General features: G+C 42.6%; 1 protein-coding gene across 2 annotated transcripts; it reads left to right on the top strand.

Annotated features, from left to right (window-relative positions):
• The first annotated feature begins 3,292 nt into the window (after positions 1–3,292).
• On the top strand, positions 3,293–21,237 carry PLEK (pleckstrin). 2 transcript variants are annotated; one of them, XM_026080677.1, is made up of 9 exons: positions 3,293–3,447; positions 7,108–7,263; positions 10,966–11,147; positions 12,328–12,419; positions 13,189–13,373; positions 14,497–14,601; positions 17,765–17,848; positions 19,009–19,078; positions 19,819–21,237. In XM_026080677.1, exons 1-9 carry the CDS (start codon positions 3,400–3,402, stop codon positions 19,956–19,958), a joined length of 1,062 nt encoding a protein of 353 aa, XP_025936462.1. In that variant the 5' UTR covers positions 3,293–3,399; the 3' UTR covers positions 19,959–21,237. The 2 variants fall into 2 exon arrangements, with proteins under 2 accessions (XP_025936462.1, XP_025936463.1); XM_026080678.1 differs by lacking the exon at positions 3,293–3,447 and adding an exon at positions 9,630–9,770 and having other exon boundaries at positions 7,174–7,263.
• The last annotated feature ends 381 nt before the right edge of the window (positions 21,238–21,618 follow it).

Raw genomic sequence — 21,618 nt, 5'->3', positions numbered from 1 at the left:
CCCCGCCCCCGATTACTTTTTTAAACACAGTGCTAAATCTGGAAATGTTCTGGGTTTGGGTTTCTTTTTGAGAAGGGAATTCAAAGCCACAATCTCTCATTCTCTGAAAATAGCCACATGTGTGATGCTGTATGGAGTGAATTGTGCTGAGACTCACACCTGCCAGCTCTCAGTTTAATTCTGTAATTCTGCTGAGACCTCTGTGTCCAAGTAGAAGTGAGAAGGGGTGTTACTGAACTATAAACTGGACTGTTTATTTGTCACCTTCACAAATCACTTGCTTATGTTAATTTTCCCGTGTAGGTAATCATTTGAACATACAGCATTTGATATAGATTTTCCCTTGAAATGCAGCTCGATTTGCTGGAGTGATGTGTATTTCTGGAGAACCTGTGTGCTCCATTATCAGATGGAGTGGGCTTATGGCACTTAAAGCACAGCAAACAGTTAAAGAACAGCAGTGTGAGGGCTAGTACTGGGAGCAGTGGGGTTAATGTAACAAGCTGGGCAATTGCATACGACTTCCTTGCAGGTGATGCATTTATTTGTCTGGATAGTTTGAGCTTTGGATATAAAGGCCCATCAGTCTCTCAGCTGGATCCCCTGCTCAAATCAATATAGTTGATCACTTCTTTTTGTTGTTTTTTTTTTGTTAATGCTTGCAGGAGCAGGCCCTGATGTGGCAGAAAACAAAATTTTGTGAAGAAGTAAAGCAGCAAGATCTCCCTTGCAAGAACAGATCACTTGCCAATAAACTGAGCTAAGATGTTCAGTTCTGTTGCTGGTTGTGCTGTTACAGCAAATGTTTGTAACCCAGCATCAAACACCTTACCTACTTTGGACAGAAATGGGGGAAACAGGTGAAGTTTTACAGCAGGTTTTCATGATGCGGGTTACTTTCTCTTTTTGCCAGATTAAAGCTCTGTCCTCCCCTGTCTGGACAGCTGGAAGAAATACAGCCCTTCCTCTCTCCTTTGTGCCTGGTGCTGCTCTTCAAAAATAGCTGCACAAAGACGTGCATCAGCAGTCCAGCCTGTCCCTTGCACCCCACCATGGCCACTGTATGGTTAAATACCATCTTGCTCCACATGAACAATTTAACTGATCAGCACATTTTGGCCTGGGGGAAGATGAAGTGCTGGTTTCCACGTGATGATGGGTGATAAATGAAAACAAGCCTCACTGTTAAAAGAAAAGGATTGTTCCAGTGACTTATATCAGATTAGCAAAAGAACAAGTGAGCTTTGAGGGTGAAGTATAAACAACATAGAGAAAAGAAATGTTATAAATGTTATAAAAATAGTTGCTTCCAGCTAATGTTGGATGATGGTAATTTTATGCTTTGAATTGCAGTGAATTGCTTAAGTAACTACTAGTAAATTGTGGAGTTATTGGCTTGGTGCCACTGTATCTATAATTGCATTTCACACATCTCTAGGGGCTTTTCATGCAGGTAAATGAGAGACTGAGTTTTCTTTGCACAGTGTGCTGTCAGCATCCTTTTCTGTTGGTATTAAACCACTTTTTAATGTAAGGTCACATGGATGTCCTGTGGAAGAGGAACTGTTCCTGGACACTTCTTATCATCAATTTATCATGCAGGGCCTGTAATCCTGACTCAGCACAGACACTGAACCACTGGGAGCCAGAGAGCAGAGCTGAGCTTCCTCCCACTGAGGGGAAAACCTGTGCAAAGGCTGCCTGCAGAGAGGAAAATGCTGGCAGATTCTTCTCTCTTAGTTCCCTGTAAGTTCTTCCAGCAGGGGAGAGGGTCTCTTTTCCTCAGACTTGAGGGGCAGCAAGTAGGGACAGAAGGAGAAGCTAACTGAGAGCCGGTTCTTGGTCTCTAATGCTCACCCCAAGCTCTGTAGCATTATGATTTCAAGGCAGCTAGTAAGAGGATAGTTTGGCTTCCAGAAATATGAAAGACATTTAATTTGAGTTGTCTTTGTCAATGAGCTGCATTTCTTGGTTATCTGTCCAGTCAGAGCAAAAATAGTGTAGCTTTTCCCAAAGGTGGAACCACCGGAATGAAAGGAAAGAGAAGGAAATAATCCACCTTCTTAGAGCAGAAGGAATTATTTGGCAAAAAAGACGTTATACAAGAAGAATCTACAAGCTTTGGAGGACATCAAGCATCATTTTAAGGCTTACATGAGCTGAAGGGAGCCATCCTGGAAACAACTCAAAGAAATTTGAATCTATATCATCTAAAAACTCAGGAATGCATCTTAAATTCATTCCATATCCTGGAGCTGATAGTCAGATTCATTACCGCAAATGTGAAACAAAGCTTTTAACAAAGCTTTTGATCAGTGTTTAGTGCTCAGCTTTGTTTGTTTTCCAAAGAGCATGAAGCTTTTACAAGCTATATATAAGTTTCTGTTTTTCCGCCCCTGATGTCAGGTATATCCGGGGTGTCAGGTACGCCGGGGTGAAAGACCTTTGCAAATGGCAGAGGGGACAGACAGAGTAACTCTGGGTGCAGCTCTGATCTGAGTGAGGCCGGCTCTAAAGGTGATTCTGAGTCTTCTGCTTGTGAGGTTACTTTGCCCTTGGCAATGCAGCAGCCTCCTTATTCCCACCCGTGTGTCACCACCCTTCCTCCTGTATTGGAAAAAGGGAGTGTGGCTCTGGTATATATCTACTGAAAAATGCTGTTTTCTACCAATCTCTTACCAAATATAGCCAAATAAGCTATATAAGTGTAACAAGTAAAAGATGCTCATGGAAAGTCGCATGCTGTGGTGCTTTGTGTAATGTTAGGGTCAAATACATATGTGCATACTAACGTCCATGGAACATCTCAGCATCAAACTCCAAAACTCGATCAAGTCTGATAAACAGATTGCTTCTGATATCAGCAGAGGGCGCATCATTGATGCAGCAGGGGCCCTCCTGCTCTCTGTTGAACACCACGTGCACTGGCAGTGAAGCTTCAAAGACGGGTTGAAGTGATACAGGGACAAAGCTGGTGAGCTGGAAAGGTGTCCATGAGACCTTTTGGGCTTGCATCAAGCAGCAGCATGAAGCACCGCCCTCTTCGTTGTTTTGCTAGAGCTCTTGTGTTTGTGGAGTGGGCCTGAATTCTTGGCATTGGGCCTTTAAAATTCTTAATTTCCCAGGGTTCTGTAGCCGAGGCTGGCAGTATTTGATGCAGTTGGGGTTTTATAGAGCTCTTGCCTGTTGTGTCAGAGAGACAACCTATAAATAAACATGTGTTTCTGCGTTTCCCTATCTCTCACTGTGTAAGAGGAAACAAACAGGCTTGTTTTCATGTGATTAGAAGGCAGAGGAACTTGTGAAAGTGACACAGCTGTACTGTAAAAGCACCAGCCCACAGACTTTGCTGCCAGAAGAGCCACCTCTGCTAGACCTGAGAGCAGGATTGCCTGAGCCATGGAGCGAGAACCAATGCGAATAAGGGAGGGCTACTTGGTTAAGAAGGTAAGTGGGCAGTTTTGATCACAGTGGAAGAGCAAGCTGACTGAACATGCTGGGGAAATGTAGGGAAACATACTTTGGTTTCAGTTATTAGAAAACATCATTTTTCCAAAAAAAAAAAAAAAAGGGGACAAATGAGAACAATTCCCTGAGGACTAAAATGATATAGTGTTAGTGATAATAGAGGCACCTGCTAGCAGTTATATCCTGTTAAAATATTGTAAGGTTTATTTTTGCACATATCCCAGATGCACCTTTGGGTGAAAAGATTTTTTTTTTTTTTTTGGTAAGAAACCCAAGGCCTTTATTGGAAGCTTGGCAAAACAGGTAACAGCTTGAAGTGGCCATAGCCTACCCTGTAGCACCTAGTCACTGACTTACAGCCAGGAAGGTTTGTGGGACCAAAGAGGTCAGATCACCTTGACCTAGAGACAGAATGTGGGGCCACAGATGCTTCTGCTTTTTGGGAAGACGGCCACTGCCCCTCTGCTCTGGAGTCTTTTGTGGTGGAGTCCGCAGCATTAGGTTATGACTTTTATTTAAGTCCTTAGAGCAGTTTGGCTTACAGCAGTCTGAATAAACAGTGCCAATCCCAGAGCAAGAGAGGAGCTCTGTGCTGTGAAGTCTCTGCTTGCCAAAACTGGAGCTTCACCCGTGAGAAAAGCAGGCTGGATGGGTCTCCTAATCTGGGACCAGTGTTGCAGAGAGGCCTCTCCTTGCTTATATTTTCACTGCCGTTGCAAGGAAGTAAGCGCATAAAGCAATCTCAAAGCTGCACTTAGGCTGTCATGAGGAGAGAGAGCGCGCCAAATTCACACGCAGTAGAATGCAGACCCGTAGCTCCCGTGGCCTAGTATACAGTGTAAAAGGCTCATGATCCCTATTCCCCCACAGCAGGGGTATGGTTGGAAACTTAGATGCTGGGACAAACTTAGGTTGTGTGCCTAGCTGGATATCCCAAGGAAGAGATACAAACAGATGTCCCCATTTCAGTCTCTTCCGTTCCTATGGGCGCTGAGTCCCCAAGAAGTCTGTGCGTGGGTACTGCTAGTGGAGAGTCAGTACTGGGCACTGTCACGACAGCCAGAGGGAAGTGGAAATTGTGCCCCCTTTGCTGGAACGGTCTCAGAGATGGCTCTGTCCTTGTAGAAGTGAGCTTACACTGGTGGTGAGGAGCAGCACTGTGCTAGAGGGAGGGCCGGTGGGCAAAAGGAGCAGAAGATACAAATCGGATTGGTATCACCTCTTTAATATACCAGTGAGGCTGTTGTGAATGCACAACCAGAACTTCCAGCTAGGATGGATGTATTCCTGGTTAACCTTACATGCTAATTAGGTACTCTCCTATTCTTCTTTATTTGTAAAGTGAAACTAAGGGTCAGATCGCCCAAAGGAGTGATCCATGCAGCCACAACTGTCTTTGCAGAATGTGAAGGCCGTTTTTCACAAGCTTTCTCTTCTTGTTATTTACATCAGGCTAGGAGCATGCTTGGGGGCCAGTGCTTTAGCTGGCATGAAGTGACCTGTGTAAATGTGGGTCAGACTTCAGTGTTGATTTATGTCAGCTCAAGTCTCTGTTTGTGTGTTTTGCGGGCCCTGTGTCTTCTTTCAAGCAAACGTAGGAAATAGCTCATTTTTTAATCACATAGTGCTGCAGATGTTAAAAAAGAAGTCCTACCAAGGGGAAGTGTTTTTATAGTGGCTAATGATTTCAGAGAGCTATTCAGGAAACACCCATCTTATTTGCAGTCCTTGGACTAAGTAAAATAATTTGCTTTTTAGTTCAGGAAAATAAAATCCAGGTTTATTCTTGCTTGTCTTTCTCGAGCTGTTTCAGGCAAGAAGAATATGACTGTGTTTGGGCTTGCTGATGGTGTGAATCTGAGACTGCCAGTCTCACCCTGCTTTGCAGTGCCTTTTGTTGGCAGAGAGTGTCTGATCTTCAGGAAGTACTGGACTTGTCTGTTTATGAGCAGAAGTACTGTGAGCCATGGTAGCCCAGTGAATAAAAGGAAATTACAGTGGTTCTTGTCTTGGCTCACCATCTTAATTGATTTCCTAGCAGAAAATCAACCAGCGGGCAGTTTGGGCTCTCCAAAAATGCTGAATTCTTATGACTTAGTTTAAAAAAAACCAGCAGCCCACACATGGTATCCTGATAAGGGTCTTTTTTTAGTTCCCAGTTTAGATGGATTTCCAGAGAGCCCCCAGCATGAAGGTTTTCCTTTGGAAGGTAGCATTCATTTGTGGGACAACCTCTGATTCCAGCAAGGGCTGCAGAAGGTGGAGCAGGTCCCACTCTTAGCAAGTTCCCTGCCAACACTTTTCCTTCTCCATTCTGTAATTAAACGTTAGGTCTGATTCAAGAGTGCAAGAGGCCTTTTTTGGAAGGTAGGGCAGGAAAAAGGATGTGACAGATGAAGGCTTCATTTGAAAAAAAAAAGACTCAGAGTGTGTTACCTCCACAGAAATATAAAATGCAAATGAGACTGTACTCTGCAGAGCTCTCGGGCTTAGCAAATCAAAACACGCCACTTGCACAGCACGAAGGTGGTTGCCTTGCTTCTGTCTGCAGCTTCAGCACTGCTCAGCCCCTGTGCTCTGAGGAAGACAAGGATGCTGTGGAGGGAGTTAGAGGAGGAGGGGATAAGTTGAGGTCTGTCTTTGTGCCAGACAGAGCAAGGAAAGCCAGTATTTTCAAAGGATGGCCCACAGATTCCAAGTGCTTTTTTATAGCTCTTCAGAACTGTTGATGTTCAATATATCTAGAAGTTCATCTAACTGGGCAGCAAGTCACTGGGGTATCTGGAATCTGTGGCCACTTTTGAAGCTGGCTAGGGGACAGGACCAAGGAGTGCATCTAGCCAGAGTGCAACAGACTGTCATAGTAATCTAGCACTTAGTCATGCTCACCACCAAGAAACAGGCAGTTCCTCTTTGAAGCCCTGACGGTTTTTCCATGTGTTTCGATATATGCAGGATCTAGCCCTGGTTGTATTTTTGCATTTCTCACATCTAACATCTGGTTTTAGGAATGGGAAGCAAAAGCTTTAAAAGATGAAATGAATCTTAGTTTCTCACCCTTCACCTGGAGATCTGCAGTCTCAGAACTATTCATTACTCGTACAGTTCATTTTCATGTTGTCTAGAAATCCTGAGCTGTGTTCTCTTAACAGACAGCCAGGCCTCAGGAGCTTACTGTATTGTAGCATCAAGTCCTAAACACAGCATAGGATGCCCAAAGTTAATGAGACAGCTCTAATGTGCCAGTTCACATCTGAAAGTTTTGAGGATTGGTTATGATATTGCCACTATGTCATCTTAAAGATAGTAGTTGAGACAAACTGACACTGAAAATAAACACCTGCTGGTGCAGACAATGCAGTTGTGGAAAAACTTGTGGTTGGGACAACCAGAAGGGAAAAATAATGATGGTCACAAAAATAACAGCAATGCATTTTAACTTCATGATGAGATTGGTGTGGTTATGATATGTACCCCTCCTTGAGACAATAAATATAGTTTTTATTTTTTTTTATTTATTTATCATTTATTTATTAATAAATAGTCAGTCAGACACTGCCTAGAAGGTCAGATCTTCAGTGGATATAATGTGAACAGTGTTTTATTGGACTTAATGTACACTGTGATTTATTGATACAGGGCAGTATGTTTAATACTTGGAAGCCAATGTGGGTTGTGCTCTTAGAAGATGGAATTGAATTCTACAAGCGGAAGGCTGACAACAGCCCCAAAGGGATGGTCCCACTAAAAGGAAGCTCTATTAACAGCCCATGCCAAGATTTTGGCAAAAGAATGGTAAGTACTTTCTTTTATAAAAATGGTTGACAGTATACTTATACTGATGGAGGCACTGAAGGGGCACAAGGCTGGTGGTTACAGATTCCTTACATTTTTTCTGGCTGTGACTCTGACTAGTCGTAGAAGCTAACAAGCAGGCTTGGACCTGTATAGTGTTTAAGGGTGTGAGAAAAAGTCAGGATATTTGAAGAGGAGTGATTCAGAAAGAGATTTTTTTGATCTCTGAATCTGTCGGAGAATAGAGCTGTACTGTATTGTTATGGGGACACTTTGCGGCTGAACGGGGCAGCTCCATTTATTAAGTATCAATCCAGTTGCTAATAGCCACAAAACGAAAGTTTGGGAACCTTTATTTCACAAGGAGTGGAAACATTTAATTATTGTCAAAGAGAAATGATGAGCTTGCTCGGACAGGAGGGAGATAAATGCTCTGCTATGAATGCCCAAGTGAAGCAGTGATTTCAAACTGTTCCATTACGATTTGGTAACTGCCCAACCGCGTATACTTGATATTCATGTAATCTGTATTAATCGCGCATTATGTTTGACTTCCTCTTTTGCAAACCATGAATAATAAAGGTAAAACATACTTATGTCTAATGAGCATAGCATGGGGCAGGAGCATTAAATAACCAAATAAAGGGTCAGAAATCAAATATATAGATCTGCAGACATTTGGATCTAGTTCTGCTGATTTGAAGCTGTGTTCCTAGATAGGCTCAATTAGCGCAGGTCTCCTTACTCTACACGTGAGATGTAACTCATGGTGGGGATAGCACTGTGTTCAAGAGCTTCATAGATCCCACTGTATAATACTAGAAATCAAGCTTTCCTCACAAAGCATTTACTTCCAGACAGATGATTCTTTTTTTTATCTCCCACAGGGGCACTTGAAACTTAGCTCAAATCAATATTGGTCTGTACTGGTTCCTTGGAAATGTCAGTACCACCATGTTTAACAATAATAAAAAGATAGTTCACCAGCATATGTGTATTCTATAAAATAGGCAGAAAGGTCCGAAGTGTTCAATGTCTGCTGAACTCAGAGTGAGAGAGATTCCCACTTGCCCAAAGGGTTGCTTGGGGATTTACTGGTTTGCAGAGGATATAATGCAGTGAGTCTGGAGCAAAGGGTGACTGAAGCCTATGAGGAGCTTTCTGTTGACTTCAATGAGTTTTAGATTATGCCTTCTGGGCTAGCATATAAAAGTCATGTGCCGTGTTCACTAACAGAAGGAAATACAGTTCCTGGTTATGTGTTTCACTGACGTAGCAAATGAAGTTTTTGATCAGTTTTCCCTCATTTTTTGCCTGGTCAAAGTTTCATTTCAGTCACTGAGGCCTTTTCTGAGCAAGAACAAAGGAAAAAGGAAGGATCTCAAATCTGGGGACAGTGCACCTAAAATGTCTTTTTAATAAATAAGATCTGATGCAGAGTTTGTTGAAGTTGATGGAAGTGATCCTAACTACATCAGCGGGTACTGGAGCAGGCCCTCCTTACTGACACAGTAAGGTCCTTCTGCAAGTCCATTGTTCAGCAGCCATGGAGGGGTATTTTCTCTTAAAATTTGCACTGTTCAAGCAGTCAAATATCAGAGAGCAATACTATAACATGCTCATTCATATGAGTAGTGCTGTCATTGGGACTGCTGAATTCAAGCCTCTGCATTCCATCCTGAGTTCTAGTCGATTACATGCTAAAACATAGAGTTCTGCTTTCTCTGGGAATTATTCTGGTTCCTATTGGTTCTCGCACGTTCACTTCCTATGGCTAAAAATGAAAGTATATTTTTAGGACAGGAGTTCTGAAGGTTGAGAAGTGGGATGATTCTAGTTAGGTCAGTTTTAAGTCTAGTCTCACTCGTCTGGAGTAGTGAATACCGAACCATGAGCAGACTTTTATATCCGATTATATTTCAGCTTTTTAAATCAGATTGTATCCCTGCATCAAGGCCTAGCTGAAACCAATAATTTATGTACAAGGTACATCACCAACACACTTCAGTTTTAAAATCAATTGCCAAAAGGCAGGTGCTGAGGTGAAAGGGAAAAGGAAGCAGTCTTTGATTTGTTAAACAGAGGTGTAGCTGACTGTACGTTTTGAGGTTTTATTTCAACATCCATTCACTGCTGTTCACTATTCTTGGTCTGAAGTTCGATCATTGCTTAATGTGATGTTCTAGAATTTGAAACTCAACCTCTTCACCAATTTCAGAGGATGCTTGAATATCTAGCTTAGAGATCTAAGTTTTCTGATAGGTAAAGGTGGGAGAAAAAAGCTTTTCTAGTCTCTTCTGTGTACTGGAAACAAAAAGGCTTCTCTAACATTTCAGTGTTCATTGCTTCTCATCTCCTCCATTCAGAGAACCCTGATTGTCCCCTTGGTAAAAGCCTGCTTTCGTGCTTTGTTTCATTCCGGCGTTGCAGAGTGTTAGCATGACTCTTGGCTGTTCGGATTTGTAGAGATCTGCCTGGTTACTTTAAACATGCAGCGTTCACTGAAGGTGGGTGTTGCTGGAAACCAACATTGTCAGAAAAGAATCAGTTACTTTTTTGTTTGAAAAGGATTTTTGAGTATCCAGTGCTTTGCAAAATCTTCCTTCCACTGAAGACAGTGGGACTTCTGCACAATTTCAGGGTGTCAGAATTTGTTTACCATTGGCAATGATCTGAAAGATTCATTTTTCGGAAGCTCAGAATTATACCATTTACAAAAGCAGGCTTCAGTAGACTTGTTGACAGTGTTTTGGTTTCATTGCTGGAGATTCGTTGTGCTTTGCCCTCTGATGACAGTCTCTACTTGCCCTCACAAAGCCATGCTATCTGCCTTCTGATTAGCCTGCCATTTTTAGTTAGATGCCCACTAAATATGAGAGTCACAATCTGTTGTATTTATTCTAATACAATTATGGAACAAATTACAATTCCACTTACGGGGAACCATATTTTAGAGGAAATGGAAACCCTCTTGATTGAGTAAATAAATCCAGATTTTTCATCCAGAAGATCACTGGATGAAAAACAAATCAAACAATCTGAAGTTTGTATGTTTTTTTTTTTTTCAGGTTGGTGGGTTTTTTTCTGCCTAAAAAGATTCTACCTTCTAAAGATCTCTTCTCCCCTTTTTAGCAACACAGTATTTCCATCATTGTCATTGTGTTTTGATAGGCAGTGATCATAAGGTGTAGCTAAGGTTTGACTATACCATCTCCCCACCAAACCCTTAAAGGTGTGCTAGGCTGCAACTTTGTTCAGCTCCTCTCCAGTACGACTGTGTCCTTTTCTCACCCAGTATATCTGTAGCTGAGCAGCATGATGTAGGTCTTTTTTCGACTTGAGACTGATCACGCCTCTATATTAAGACAAGCTTACACCCACTGTAAGCCTGCAGGGGCTGGGCACTTCAGTCTTTCAGCTGTGTTGAACTTCACAGCAAAAGTTAAAATCAACAGCTATGTCAGTGCCGCTCACCTTGACTGTACTGACAACATCAGGAGTGTTCAGTGGGAAATAATAAAAGGAGTCAGTTAGGAGTTCATATTTTCCTTCAGAGGTTTTTTTGGTGTTAACTGTGGGTCTAAGACATTTTCCATAACCCCTCAGGCACAGATAGGCTGTATACATAGTGATGAAACTAGAGTAATCATGCTTATCTGGCTACAAAAAAGTAACTTTAAAAAACATCATTTATCATTCCAGTTTGTCTTCAAGCTCACTGCGGCCAAGCAGCAGGACCATTTCTTCCAAGCTGCCTACCTAGAGGAGAGAGATGCCTGGGTACGGGATATCAAGAAAGCTATTCAGTGCATAGATGGAGGCCAGAGATTTGCTAGAAAATCCACAAGAAAGTCTATCAGACTGCCTGAAACAATCAACCTGAGGTTTGTTCTCATATGGAAGACATATCTGTCCATGTTACCTATCCAGTTTCCCTCAGAGTCCTTTCTGCATGACTAACAGTTTCAGGGAACAAAGCGTGGTAGAAATGAGCTAGCAATCAGAACCGGGAAGATCATTTTTGAACACGTTTTTTTTTAATCAAAACATGCTTATTTGTCAAAGGATTTTGCTGATGAGGAGGTTTCTGAGCACACTGCAGTACAAAAGGAGACCTTAAGCAAAATTATAATTCTTTCAGGAGAGGCATTTTTATACAACTGTGTCTTGCAAAAATATTTCAGACCTGTTGTTTGTTCTCCAGACAGATGTTGCTGTTACCAATTATTTTTGGATGGGAAGGGAGAGAGGGGTCTGCCAGAGAACTTGGAGCTGGCAAAAGGAGAAGAGATAAAGGGCACACACAGGAAGCCATCTGCTTGTCTCTGTTTATAAAGTTAAAGACAACATATTTTTTGCCTCTGAGGAGTAAATACTAGGGTACAAATGAATCTGCAGTGCTCCTGGGAGAGCTGTAAAACTGCATAGGGCCAAGTTCCAACTAAATCGACTTCACTGGTTTCAGCAGAGAATCACCCTGACTGAATACTAATCCAAAGGACTTGGCCTGTGGCATTTAGTGTTTGGCCTGCTTGTCGCTTCAGAGCCCCAAGGAATTAGAGTTTTGAGCAAGTGGAAAGTAGGTGGGAGGAAGGAAATCAGACCAGGAGTAACTGAGGTTACTCAGGGCCTCTGAAAGCGTGGAGACTTTGGAGGTGTCATGGTCACAGGTCTCCTGCTCTGCTAAGGACCTTAGGGGGAACATAGGAAGTCAGTGAGCTCCCGTATCAGCACTGGGGTTGTGGGGCCCCGCAAAGGAGCCTGCAGCTGTTCCTCTGTTCGCACTACAGTCACCGCAAATTGTTCTAGTCTCAAAGTGGGGCGGGGTGAGCCCCGGCCTTTGTGTACTTACCCCTCTGCTCCTGCAGCCGTGGTAGGCATGTGGTGAGGCCTCAAGGCTTTGCACAGCCTACTTTACAGGAGATTAAGCTAAGCTGTGCTGTAGCTCTGCAGAGATCATGATGCCAACAAAATATGAGGACCCCAGTGAATGAGGGCTATATTGTACCAATTGGCTAAAGCTTTCAGTTTTCTAACAGTTCCTGTGGTTCTTTTTATGCACAGTGCTTTGTACCTTTCAATGAAAGATCCTGAAAAGGGAATAAAGGAGTTAAAGCTGGAAAAAGATAAAAAAGTGTTCAACCACTGCTTTACAGGTAAGGAGATCTTGTTCCCCATTTTCACACAGCAAAAGGAGCGGAGGACCAAGAGGGTAAAGATAGATCAAAATAGCTCTAAACTTTGTAGAGCACGGAGAAGTCTGAGAAGAAAAGCTGGCAGAAGTTTTCTTGATCAACATAGAAGATGCTCAAAGGATGAAACTTGAAAAGCTGTTCAGATATGGCCATGGTAGGCTAGAGAGGAGGGCAGGGATTGTACCCTGCTCTGAAAAAGAACCAGTGCCAGAAAGATTGAAATAAGTCTTTGTAGAAAATTAGATAAAACACTTGGCTCCAGCAGAATTACTCCATTCTGAATTCTTGATCAGTAAACTGTCACACTGTAATGCCTGTCCTGTTCCAAGTCAAATCTGGGGTGCTGAGGTCAAAATTCACCATTTCTAAGGCACCGTGTCAGTAGCATAGTAGCTCAGAAGACTGCCTTCTCCAGGCTTGGCTGTCTGTAGTGCTTCCTCATTCGCTACCACTGAGGCTTCCCAGCTCAGCCCTGCATCCCCTTCCAGCTCTCTTCTCCCTGAGGTACAGTGTTCAAGAGTTCTCCTGGCCCCCTCCCATTACTCACATTGGCTGTACCTCACTGGATGATCCAGGTACCTCTCCGTATTAGCTCTCTGTGTTGTCCCTAAGAATATCTTTCAGCAGATTGATGAATAGATGGAGTAGGTTTGTTGCCTGTGTATTGTTAGCCTTCTTCATGTCTGTCTTGGTTTGTGGCTAATATTCTTGTTTATTCCCTTGTAACCAGGCACCTCTGTGATTGACTGGCTAGTATCTAGCAACTCCATCCGAAATCGCAAAGAGGGCCTTATGCTTGCCTCTTCCCTCTTGAATGAAGGCTACCTACAGCCTGCAGGGGATACATCCAAGGCTGCTGCAGAGGGACTGTCAGACACCCCCTTCTTAGATCTCACCGATGCCTATTATTATTTTGTGAGTGTTGTATTCTGGTTTTCTGTTGTCCCAGACTAGAAGATGCTCGGCTTTCTCAGGCTTATATTGGGTTTCTTAAGTCTTGGAGGTAGGATTGTACAGAAATAGAGATATTCATGTTAGTTGCCTTTCTCTATGTGACATCCAGAATGAACTTGCTCAGTTTAATGTTTGTAAGCAGTAAGTTTTCCTGGGACCCTTTGTAAGTGTGATCTGAGGGCTGAGGTCAAGCTGGGTTCTTTCTAACTTAGACTTTGTTCTCAGGAATTTCAGCAGTGACCAGAAATTAGCCACCATTTCCACTGATGATTCAACAGCCAGGGAAGGGAGTAATTCATTACCATGTGATTTCTTGAAGTGACACAAGCTGCAGACTCATTTTTGTGTGTGAAGCCATCAGATCTGACTCAGCACACACAGACACAGGCTTGCCTGTGAGCAAACAGGCAAACTTATTTTTTTAATGTCCCCAGCCAGACCACTCGTCCTGTGTAACTTACCCAACCTTTTCAGTTTAGTACTTCATACTCTGTGCTTTGATTAGAAGAACTCGCAATATGACAGTCACGGTCAAATACTCTTTTAAAGATGTTTGGCTTATGAACTTAGGCTAACAAAGATTAATTCCTTCTGCCAAATAAGGATATTTAAATATTCGATTCTGTTTATATTTACCATGTAGTCATTTGACTTCAGCAAAATGAATCTCCCATCATTTCATTTATTTTCCTAGAATATCTATGTGGTAAGGAGACCTTACCTGGGCAGAAATGGAAGCATAGACACTGCTGGCTAAGGCAGCCTTGGCCATCAGAATTTCTTATTACCTGGACATGTGGTAGTCCACGTGGTAGTCCACGTGCAGTCTGCTTGCTTTCAGCTTAATTTCCAGTTTGAGTCAGTACAAATGAGACCCATGGTGTGTAGTCCCACCTTGTACTGAAATGCTTCCATGGTGACTTGGAGAGCAACTCAGCTTCGCTGGGAAATTTTCCAGTGAAAGGCTTGATTTTTGGCTGGCGAAAAACAGGGTTGGAGGGGAGCCAAAGAAAGGTCATATTATACATATACATACACATACACCAGTTGTTTGACTTCTGAAATCTCTCTTGTGGTTGTGCAGCCAGACAGTGGGTTTTTCTGCGAGGGGAATTCTAGCGATGATGATGTGGTCCTGAAAGAAGAATTCAGAGGCATAGTGGTCAAACAAGGATGTTTACTGAAACAGGTCAGTATTTCATATGTTCCATTCTGTCACTGGAATGATACTGCATGAATACAGGATAATTTTTGTACATCTCCACACTTGCCAGGTTTAATCTTTGTCGCCCCTCCCTTTACAAAGAACCATTTTCGTAGCAAGATGGCAGCACTTTTGTCCGACTTTGCAAGGTTTATTGCTCCTACTACAAAATATTAAGATAGTTTATAATTTTAACTAAACAAGAAAGAATGCTTAAGCAGAAGATGTGACAAATAGTTGGAACTGAACGCAGGTAAAAAGGCTCCCCATGCAGTGTCCCTCTGGACATGAAACTATATTCAGATACCAGCTTTCACAGGCTTTTTCAGCATACCTGGAAAAATAAGTCCTCTCAGTCACTAATGTTTGATCCTTTCCCATCTGTAGCGGAAAGAAAATAACTGTGTGCCTTCCTTTCCAGCTAAACTTTAAACCATATAGTGAACCTCAATATAAGATCCTTACTTTCTAAGACCTTTTCAATCAGATATTAGCAAAGCAAAAGCAGGACTAGGATTCTTCAGTTATTTTAACAGGATGGAACAGGAAAACAGAAAAGCCAACAGGATAAGGTTATTAAGTACTGTGATATTAGATCAGACACAGTTTTTAAATTTGCAGCCCTGTCTGGGAGTGGTGAGGCATATGCTGAGCTCTGATGAATACCCAGGTTTCTCTCAGAGGATGAATCACCCCTTGATGTGATGTGATCACCCAGTTGTGTAGTAGAGCAAGCCAAAACCATGCACTGGGGTGTTGTTCAGTGTATTCGCAATAGGAAGAGTGACCAGCATTGCTCAGACTGGCCCACTTGGATCATAATTCACTTGAGCATTGAAGCAAAAGAGATGTAAGACAGCTATAGCACCGAGCTCTTCTGCTGCAGGTTGGCAGGTAGTGCCAACTACCAGGTACAACACTGTGTCTCTAAATATCACCACTCCCCTTTCAGAGAATGACTTATGACTTCTGTCAGATTATGCTGAAGCAGTTTAAGTATTAATCCAGCTGTTCATCTTGCCTCTCTGCTGGATGATACTATCCCCATGGCAGAATCAATAGAACAGGCTGCATGTCTGCTCTTCTCAGTTCCTCTGAGGGCCTGGAGTATTAAATTGATGATACCTGCAACTTTTAGGCTGGGTTGGGAACAGTGGTAATTTAGCCAAGGGCCATAGTCACCAGAAGTGGCTGGAGGCAGAAGATGTTTAAATCACCTCAGCATGATCTTTAATGTCCCTAGGATGAATCACTAGGTCAAATGGGCTGGAGCCGTAGGACCTGTTGCAGGACTTCCTTCAAGTGTTGTGAAGGTGCAGATACCAGAGCACATAGATGTCATTGTGATATGTGATGGGTGCTGTTAAAATATTTGTAGTACTGCTAGCTGAAGAGAGATAGTGGGTGCTCTACTGCTTCTTCTTTGAACACTCTCTTAGCCCCTTTTCAGGGGAACCGAGAGGAACAACACCTTTTATTATGGGTTCTTTTGTGCTCCTGTTAGCTCACATAGGAGCCGGTGCTTTGGAATGGATATCTACTTCCTCTTGAAGTCTGGTGCCTTGAATGATACCAGGAAATATCTGTTGGGAGCATAAGTAATTTTTGGTGCTGCTCACTTGTATTTCTCTTGCACAACCACGTTACTCAAAAGCAATGGAAGAAGTTAGATATGAGTCTTTCTGCTAACACTTACCCTGTCACGTTCATCTCTGCCTAATTAGTAAGAACTCCCTTGCAAACAGCAGCAGTTAATTGAGAAACTAATATTTTGAAATGCTGAGAGGAAATGATGCACAACAGCCTTCCACCAGTGTGAGTCTGGGTATGGGCACCCTCGGTGAACTGTGGACTGTTGCTTGAAAGTGTCACTGCTTCTTCTGAGAATGCCTGTTTTCAAGACTGAAATGATGGCTGGGGAAAATCCAGAACTGTTGTGAAGTGCTGTGAACCAGTTCCCGGGGTTACCTTGATGTGAGTGCCACAAAATGAGTACAGATGGGTCAAGCTTACCTGGTCACAGGATCTGGATCCCTTGATTGTCTCACAGTCTGTCTTTCCTGCAGCTTCTGTGGTTACTCATCAGGCTCAGGATGTGAATGGCAGGATGTGCATATGCACTGGAGGAGGCATTTCCCAGCTTCCAGGAAAAAGGGCAGGACTAGATGAGCTGGACGTAGTCCATGGGTGTTTGGGGTCCACAAGTCCAGCATGAGTCCACGAGGTCACCAGCTGTGACCCATGCTGAGCTATAGGATATCTCCAAGAGCTAGAGAGTACTTAAGGATCAACACTGGTTGGAGCTGGTGGACTAAAGGCCAAGGCGGCTTTTGATAATGCGATTTAGGTGCCTACACAGCTTAGAGTTAAATCCATATGCAGACTTTGTGCTTGGTGTGCTGTGCCTGACTTCTTTCTAGGTGGCATCCTCACCTGTGTGGGAGGCACTCAGGGACCAGGCACAGTGCAGTGCTCAGGGTGATGCCCCAGGAGGGCTGGATGCCTGAGAATGGCATTACTGGAAGGTAGCAGGTTGGTGGGAAAGCTTCTTAAACCAGCCAGTAAGAGATGCTGAGGGGAATGGTTAGGATCTGAACCCTGCTGCTAAAAGCAATGAGGCATCTACTTCCGTATCGGGAGGTGGTGTTATTTCTGCTTGATCTTCTGAGCCATCAACCCTCTCCAGCAGTTCTGTGCTTGAGCCAGTTCAGGCTTTTTTTTCTGTTTGTTTACAGTGGGAGAGGGGCCTTCAGATCACTGTTGCCAATAGTCCAAATTACCTACCTGCAAGATATTTCACAGCCATGTTTTGTGGCAAGCATTTAAGCCCAAGTCTCACAGATCTTATACGAGTGTCATAACTACCAAGCTATGAGATGTTTTTAGGAGAATCTTCCATGTTGAAGCTGTTCCACTTTGTACAAAAAATAAAAGAGAAATGAATTTGATAGCCCAGTTTTTTGGGCAATAAGGTGGGATGCAGAAAGGCCAGATTCAAGTCCCTACTCCACTGAACATTTGTTCAAAATACTCATCTTTTTCCCTTCTGTATTTGCATGCTCTCTTGTATGTGTGTGGGGGTATGTGCTGGCTGTAAGCACATGTAAGCAAAGCAGTTCATGACGTTCCTGTTTTTGAATTTTCCTAGGGACATCGGAGGAAAAACTGGAAAGTGAGAAAGTTTGTTTTGAGAGAGGACCCTGCATATCTTCACTACTATGATCCTGCTGGAGTAAGAAACATTTGGTCGACTTTTGTTTATTTCTCTGTTTATTTTTTCTAAAACCTTTTCCTTGTAGAAATGTCTGAATGGAGTATTTGCTTGAGAATGTCTGATGGGGGAGGCCAAGTGGGACTATTTGTGCTCACATTGCCTGGCAGCTCTCTGGAAAAGCGGAGAGAAGGATGGTTTCTGCTGCTGCCAAGTCAGTGTGGGAAGTGCCATTGAGAGCTGGGAAACAGGCAGCACTGAACTGTGCTCTCACCTCTTCTTTGTGATTAATTAAAATAAAGGTACTCTCATTTGATTAAAATTAACAAGGTTAGAAGAGCAAATTAAAACAATGCAGTCATTTTGCAGTTTATAACTGAAGTATTTTCTGTGTCAGGCTGAGTCATGGTGTTCCATTTCTTGTGTTAATATAATGGGCCAAACTCTGCCCTGAGAAATGCATCGCCATGAGCAAAGCCTGCCCCACAAAAGCTGGCATTCAGGCAGGCTCAGCCCACAGGATTTAGTTTGTCCTGCATTGCTGCAGGAGCAGTGCCGTTGTGTTGTGAGTTAGAGGTGCTTTAGGCCATGCCTGTCCCCCTTGACAGAGGCAGCCTAGACACACTGGAGAATCAGCACTGAGGAGTTTGACCTCTCCATTCCCAGCATGCTTTTCCCACTCTGGTCTTCCCCTATGAAAGGGCTGAGACGTGTCAACGCACAGAGATTGCTTGCTTCAGGCTTATGCTAGCAAAAATGCTTTTTTACTTGTTCTTTGGCTGTCACAGTCCTGAGGCGTGCAAGAAGGCCAAATTGTAAATAGGGGCATAATTGCTTCTGCTGCTTGATAAAGGCATTTCTAAGATCTACTTTTCTTTCTGCTTATCTACCCTTTCTATTCACTGATGAATTCAAAACAGAGCTTATATTCCTCTTGCATATTTGCTCAGGAGATACGAAATATTCCACAGACCCTGAATTCCAATAAAAATTCTCTGTTCACATACAGGTCTTCCCCCCTCCACCCCATGTCCCACACAGTCTGAGGATCCCCTGTTTTTCAGAGATGACATGTTCAGTTGTTAAATATTCTTGTTTCTGTTATGGGGTTGTAGTCAGATGTTGATATGTGATCAGTTTTGGAAATGTTGTATTTCATTTTGATTTCCTGTCCCCCCTAGGGAGAAGATCCACTAGGAGCAATTCACTTGAGGGGCTGCGTGGTCACAGCAGTGGAAGATATGCCAGACTGTAAGAAACCATGTTTAAAGAGTTGTGTGATGTGTTTTAGTGCATTCTTTCTGTCTGTGTGAAATCATAAGTGGTTTGAGTCAAAAGCAATCTATTTGCAATGATTTAATAATTATTCTAGTAACTAGGCTCTCTGCTGCAGTCTTAATTACTGGAGAAGGATACTGTGATAAAGACAGAAGGTTAGAGATGGTTATGAATTGTTACTCTATACATTCTGTCCCCTGCTAAAACTATCTGTTGTGGCAACAACAATGCTTAGCCACTGCTGTAAGGAATAAGGACATCCATTCCATGCATTTTCCTCTCTGCGAGAGATACTGACTGCCATACTCAGCAAGAAAGTCTGGCATCTCAACACTTGTGTAGGCTGTGCTGGAAGGTGTGAAAAGAGCTAGAGACTTCTATGTGAAGTGAGCTTAAATGTCTTTTCTCTGCAGCTTGCAAGGCACTGCTGGGTTCGAAGAATATGACCTGTTTGCAGGGTTGCAGATGATTCCATGATTGGGGATCAGTTGAACAGAGCCTCTTGAAAGTGGAACATGCAGAATTAATATATATTTTTTTTCTCCATGAGAAAGACAGATCTCAGGGGCTTGATGTTGCAAACCGTTTGCAAAGGCATGATCAGGCACAGCTGTAGAAAGCCAGGAAATCCCTTTATGGCATGTAAAGATAGAAACATTGTAAATACAAGACTTCATTCTCTCTTAACTGACTTCCTTATTTCTTCCCTGTAGCCAAGAAGTATGATCTTGACAATAACCTATTTGAAATCATCACAGCAAGTGAAATCCACTATTACTTGCAAGCAGCCTCATCTGCAGAACGTACAGAGTGGATCAAAGCAATTCAGGCAGTTGCTAGAGCTGGGAAATGAAGATGATCTGCCAGCAAAAAGATAGACAACCCAAATCCATTACTCCAAGCAAAACAGGAATTTTAGCATTTCACTGAAGGAAAGTAATATCATCCAGAAAGGCCTCCTAAGGCTTGTGGGTTGCGGGGGGGTACGTTTTAATTCTGTAGTGGGCACTAACAAACTAACATACCTGCTACTTTTTAATGGGTATATTTTGCTAAAATGTAGCATAGAATGTGCCTTATTAGTGTGTGCTTCTTTATAATAATTAGACTACCTTGGGAAGCCTGCCTTATGCCTCTCCCTGTTCTCACTGCTGATAGTGAGAATTTCATCATTAACAGGGGACCTAATCATGTCACTGACTGTACGGGACTCAGCTGGTCACCTACCATTCAGCGTATGTTGTGTTTTAGTGTTTTCAGATTAATTCAAAGACTTTCCAAGACAAAGACCTTACACTTTCTTCTTCACTAGCCAGTGATCTCTCTACTGCTATGTTCACCTAGACAAGTAGTGCCATAAATTTAAGGAAAAAAATGAATCCACTTGGAAATCCAATCCGTTCCTTTGTAATGACACTTCAGTGTTAAGGAAAGGAAGAATTCTGACAACTACAGAAACACTGTGCTCAAAGCAAGTACAACTTAGTGACAGCAGTATGAGTTTCCACGCAGGACTCTCCACCCATGGTACTTGAAGCATGAAGCAATCTCAGTTCCTCTTCTGTATCTACCTGATTTTGACCTTTGCTAAATTTTTCTACGTGAATCTGTGCTGGCACCATTGTTTCACTTAATTTGGGTCTCCAAACCAGTTGCTAATGTGTCACGTACTCCAACTTGACTCATATCTGAGTTAAGAATCTTGCAGGAGAAGGGCAAGGATCGATGGATTAATTGAACTATTGAATGGGGTATTTTTATTTTGTTTTTTTTTTTTCCTACAGCAACATACACAATGCTTGGTTCTGTGCCTTAATTATATAAGAGAAACCTTGTGCTTTTTATAACTGGAATAAACATTACCATTTGACAGGGTCGGTTTACCTGATCAATCCTTTTTTTTTTTTTTTGACTGTATGTATCAAACTTCAAAGGCTTTAAGCTTTAAGCAAGAGTTGAAAGTCAAAGTAGAGTCAGATTCTGTGTTAGCCCACTCCTGCTGCAGACTATTGTTTCTGATTGTAAGTAAATTTCAAAACTTTTAAAATTTGGTTCTTAGATCTAATAAGGTACTTTATCTTTCAGAATTCTTATTCAGGTCAGTCTAAAAATAAACCTGGAGATAAAACTTATGTTCACTTCTGCATCACTATATCTCTATCCAGAAACTGCATGTACACCACAGAAATAAGCTAGGAGAAGAGAATCAGACATTGCTGCTACTTTGGCCCAAGGCAGTCTCCATGGTATTCAGGGAGCACCTCCCACTGATTCATCAAACCTGTCTTCTCATGCAAAATCTTTTTGGTAACTTTGGTAATTTAGCTGTATGAATAACTTTGCCATTAAATGGACTGTGCCTTGGTCTGCTGGACCATCCTGCCTGGGCTTCATCTGAGTTTCAACGTGAAAACATAATTTGAGTGATCCACTGCATGCATTTGAGTCGACAAGGTTATCAGCACAACAAAGAGAGCTAGAAATACATGATAGATCCTTCTGTGGGCCTATTG

This window comes from Apteryx rowi, unplaced genomic scaffold, assembly GCF_003343035.1.
Source record: "Apteryx rowi isolate R43461 unplaced genomic scaffold, aptRow1 scaffold_53, whole genome shotgun sequence".
In the NCBI taxonomy this organism is placed as follows: domain Eukaryota; kingdom Metazoa; phylum Chordata; class Aves; order Apterygiformes; family Apterygidae; genus Apteryx; species Apteryx rowi.
This window is presented reverse-complemented; position numbering and strand designations above follow the sequence as displayed.

Bases quoted from the DNA above. Each gene is read 5' to 3' on its own strand.
- PLEK (XM_026080677.1), top strand. From the start codon at position 3,400: ATGGAGCGAGAACCAATGCGAATAAGGGAGGGCTACTTGGTTAAGAAG. The intron at 12,420-13,188 runs GTAAGGAGATCT...CCTTGTAACCAG, and splicing joins GTTCAACCACTGCTTTACAG to GCACCTCTGTGATTGACTGG. The intron at 19,079-19,818 runs GTAAGAAACCAT...TCTTCCCTGTAG, and splicing joins AGTGGAAGATATGCCAGACT to CCAAGAAGTATGATCTTGAC.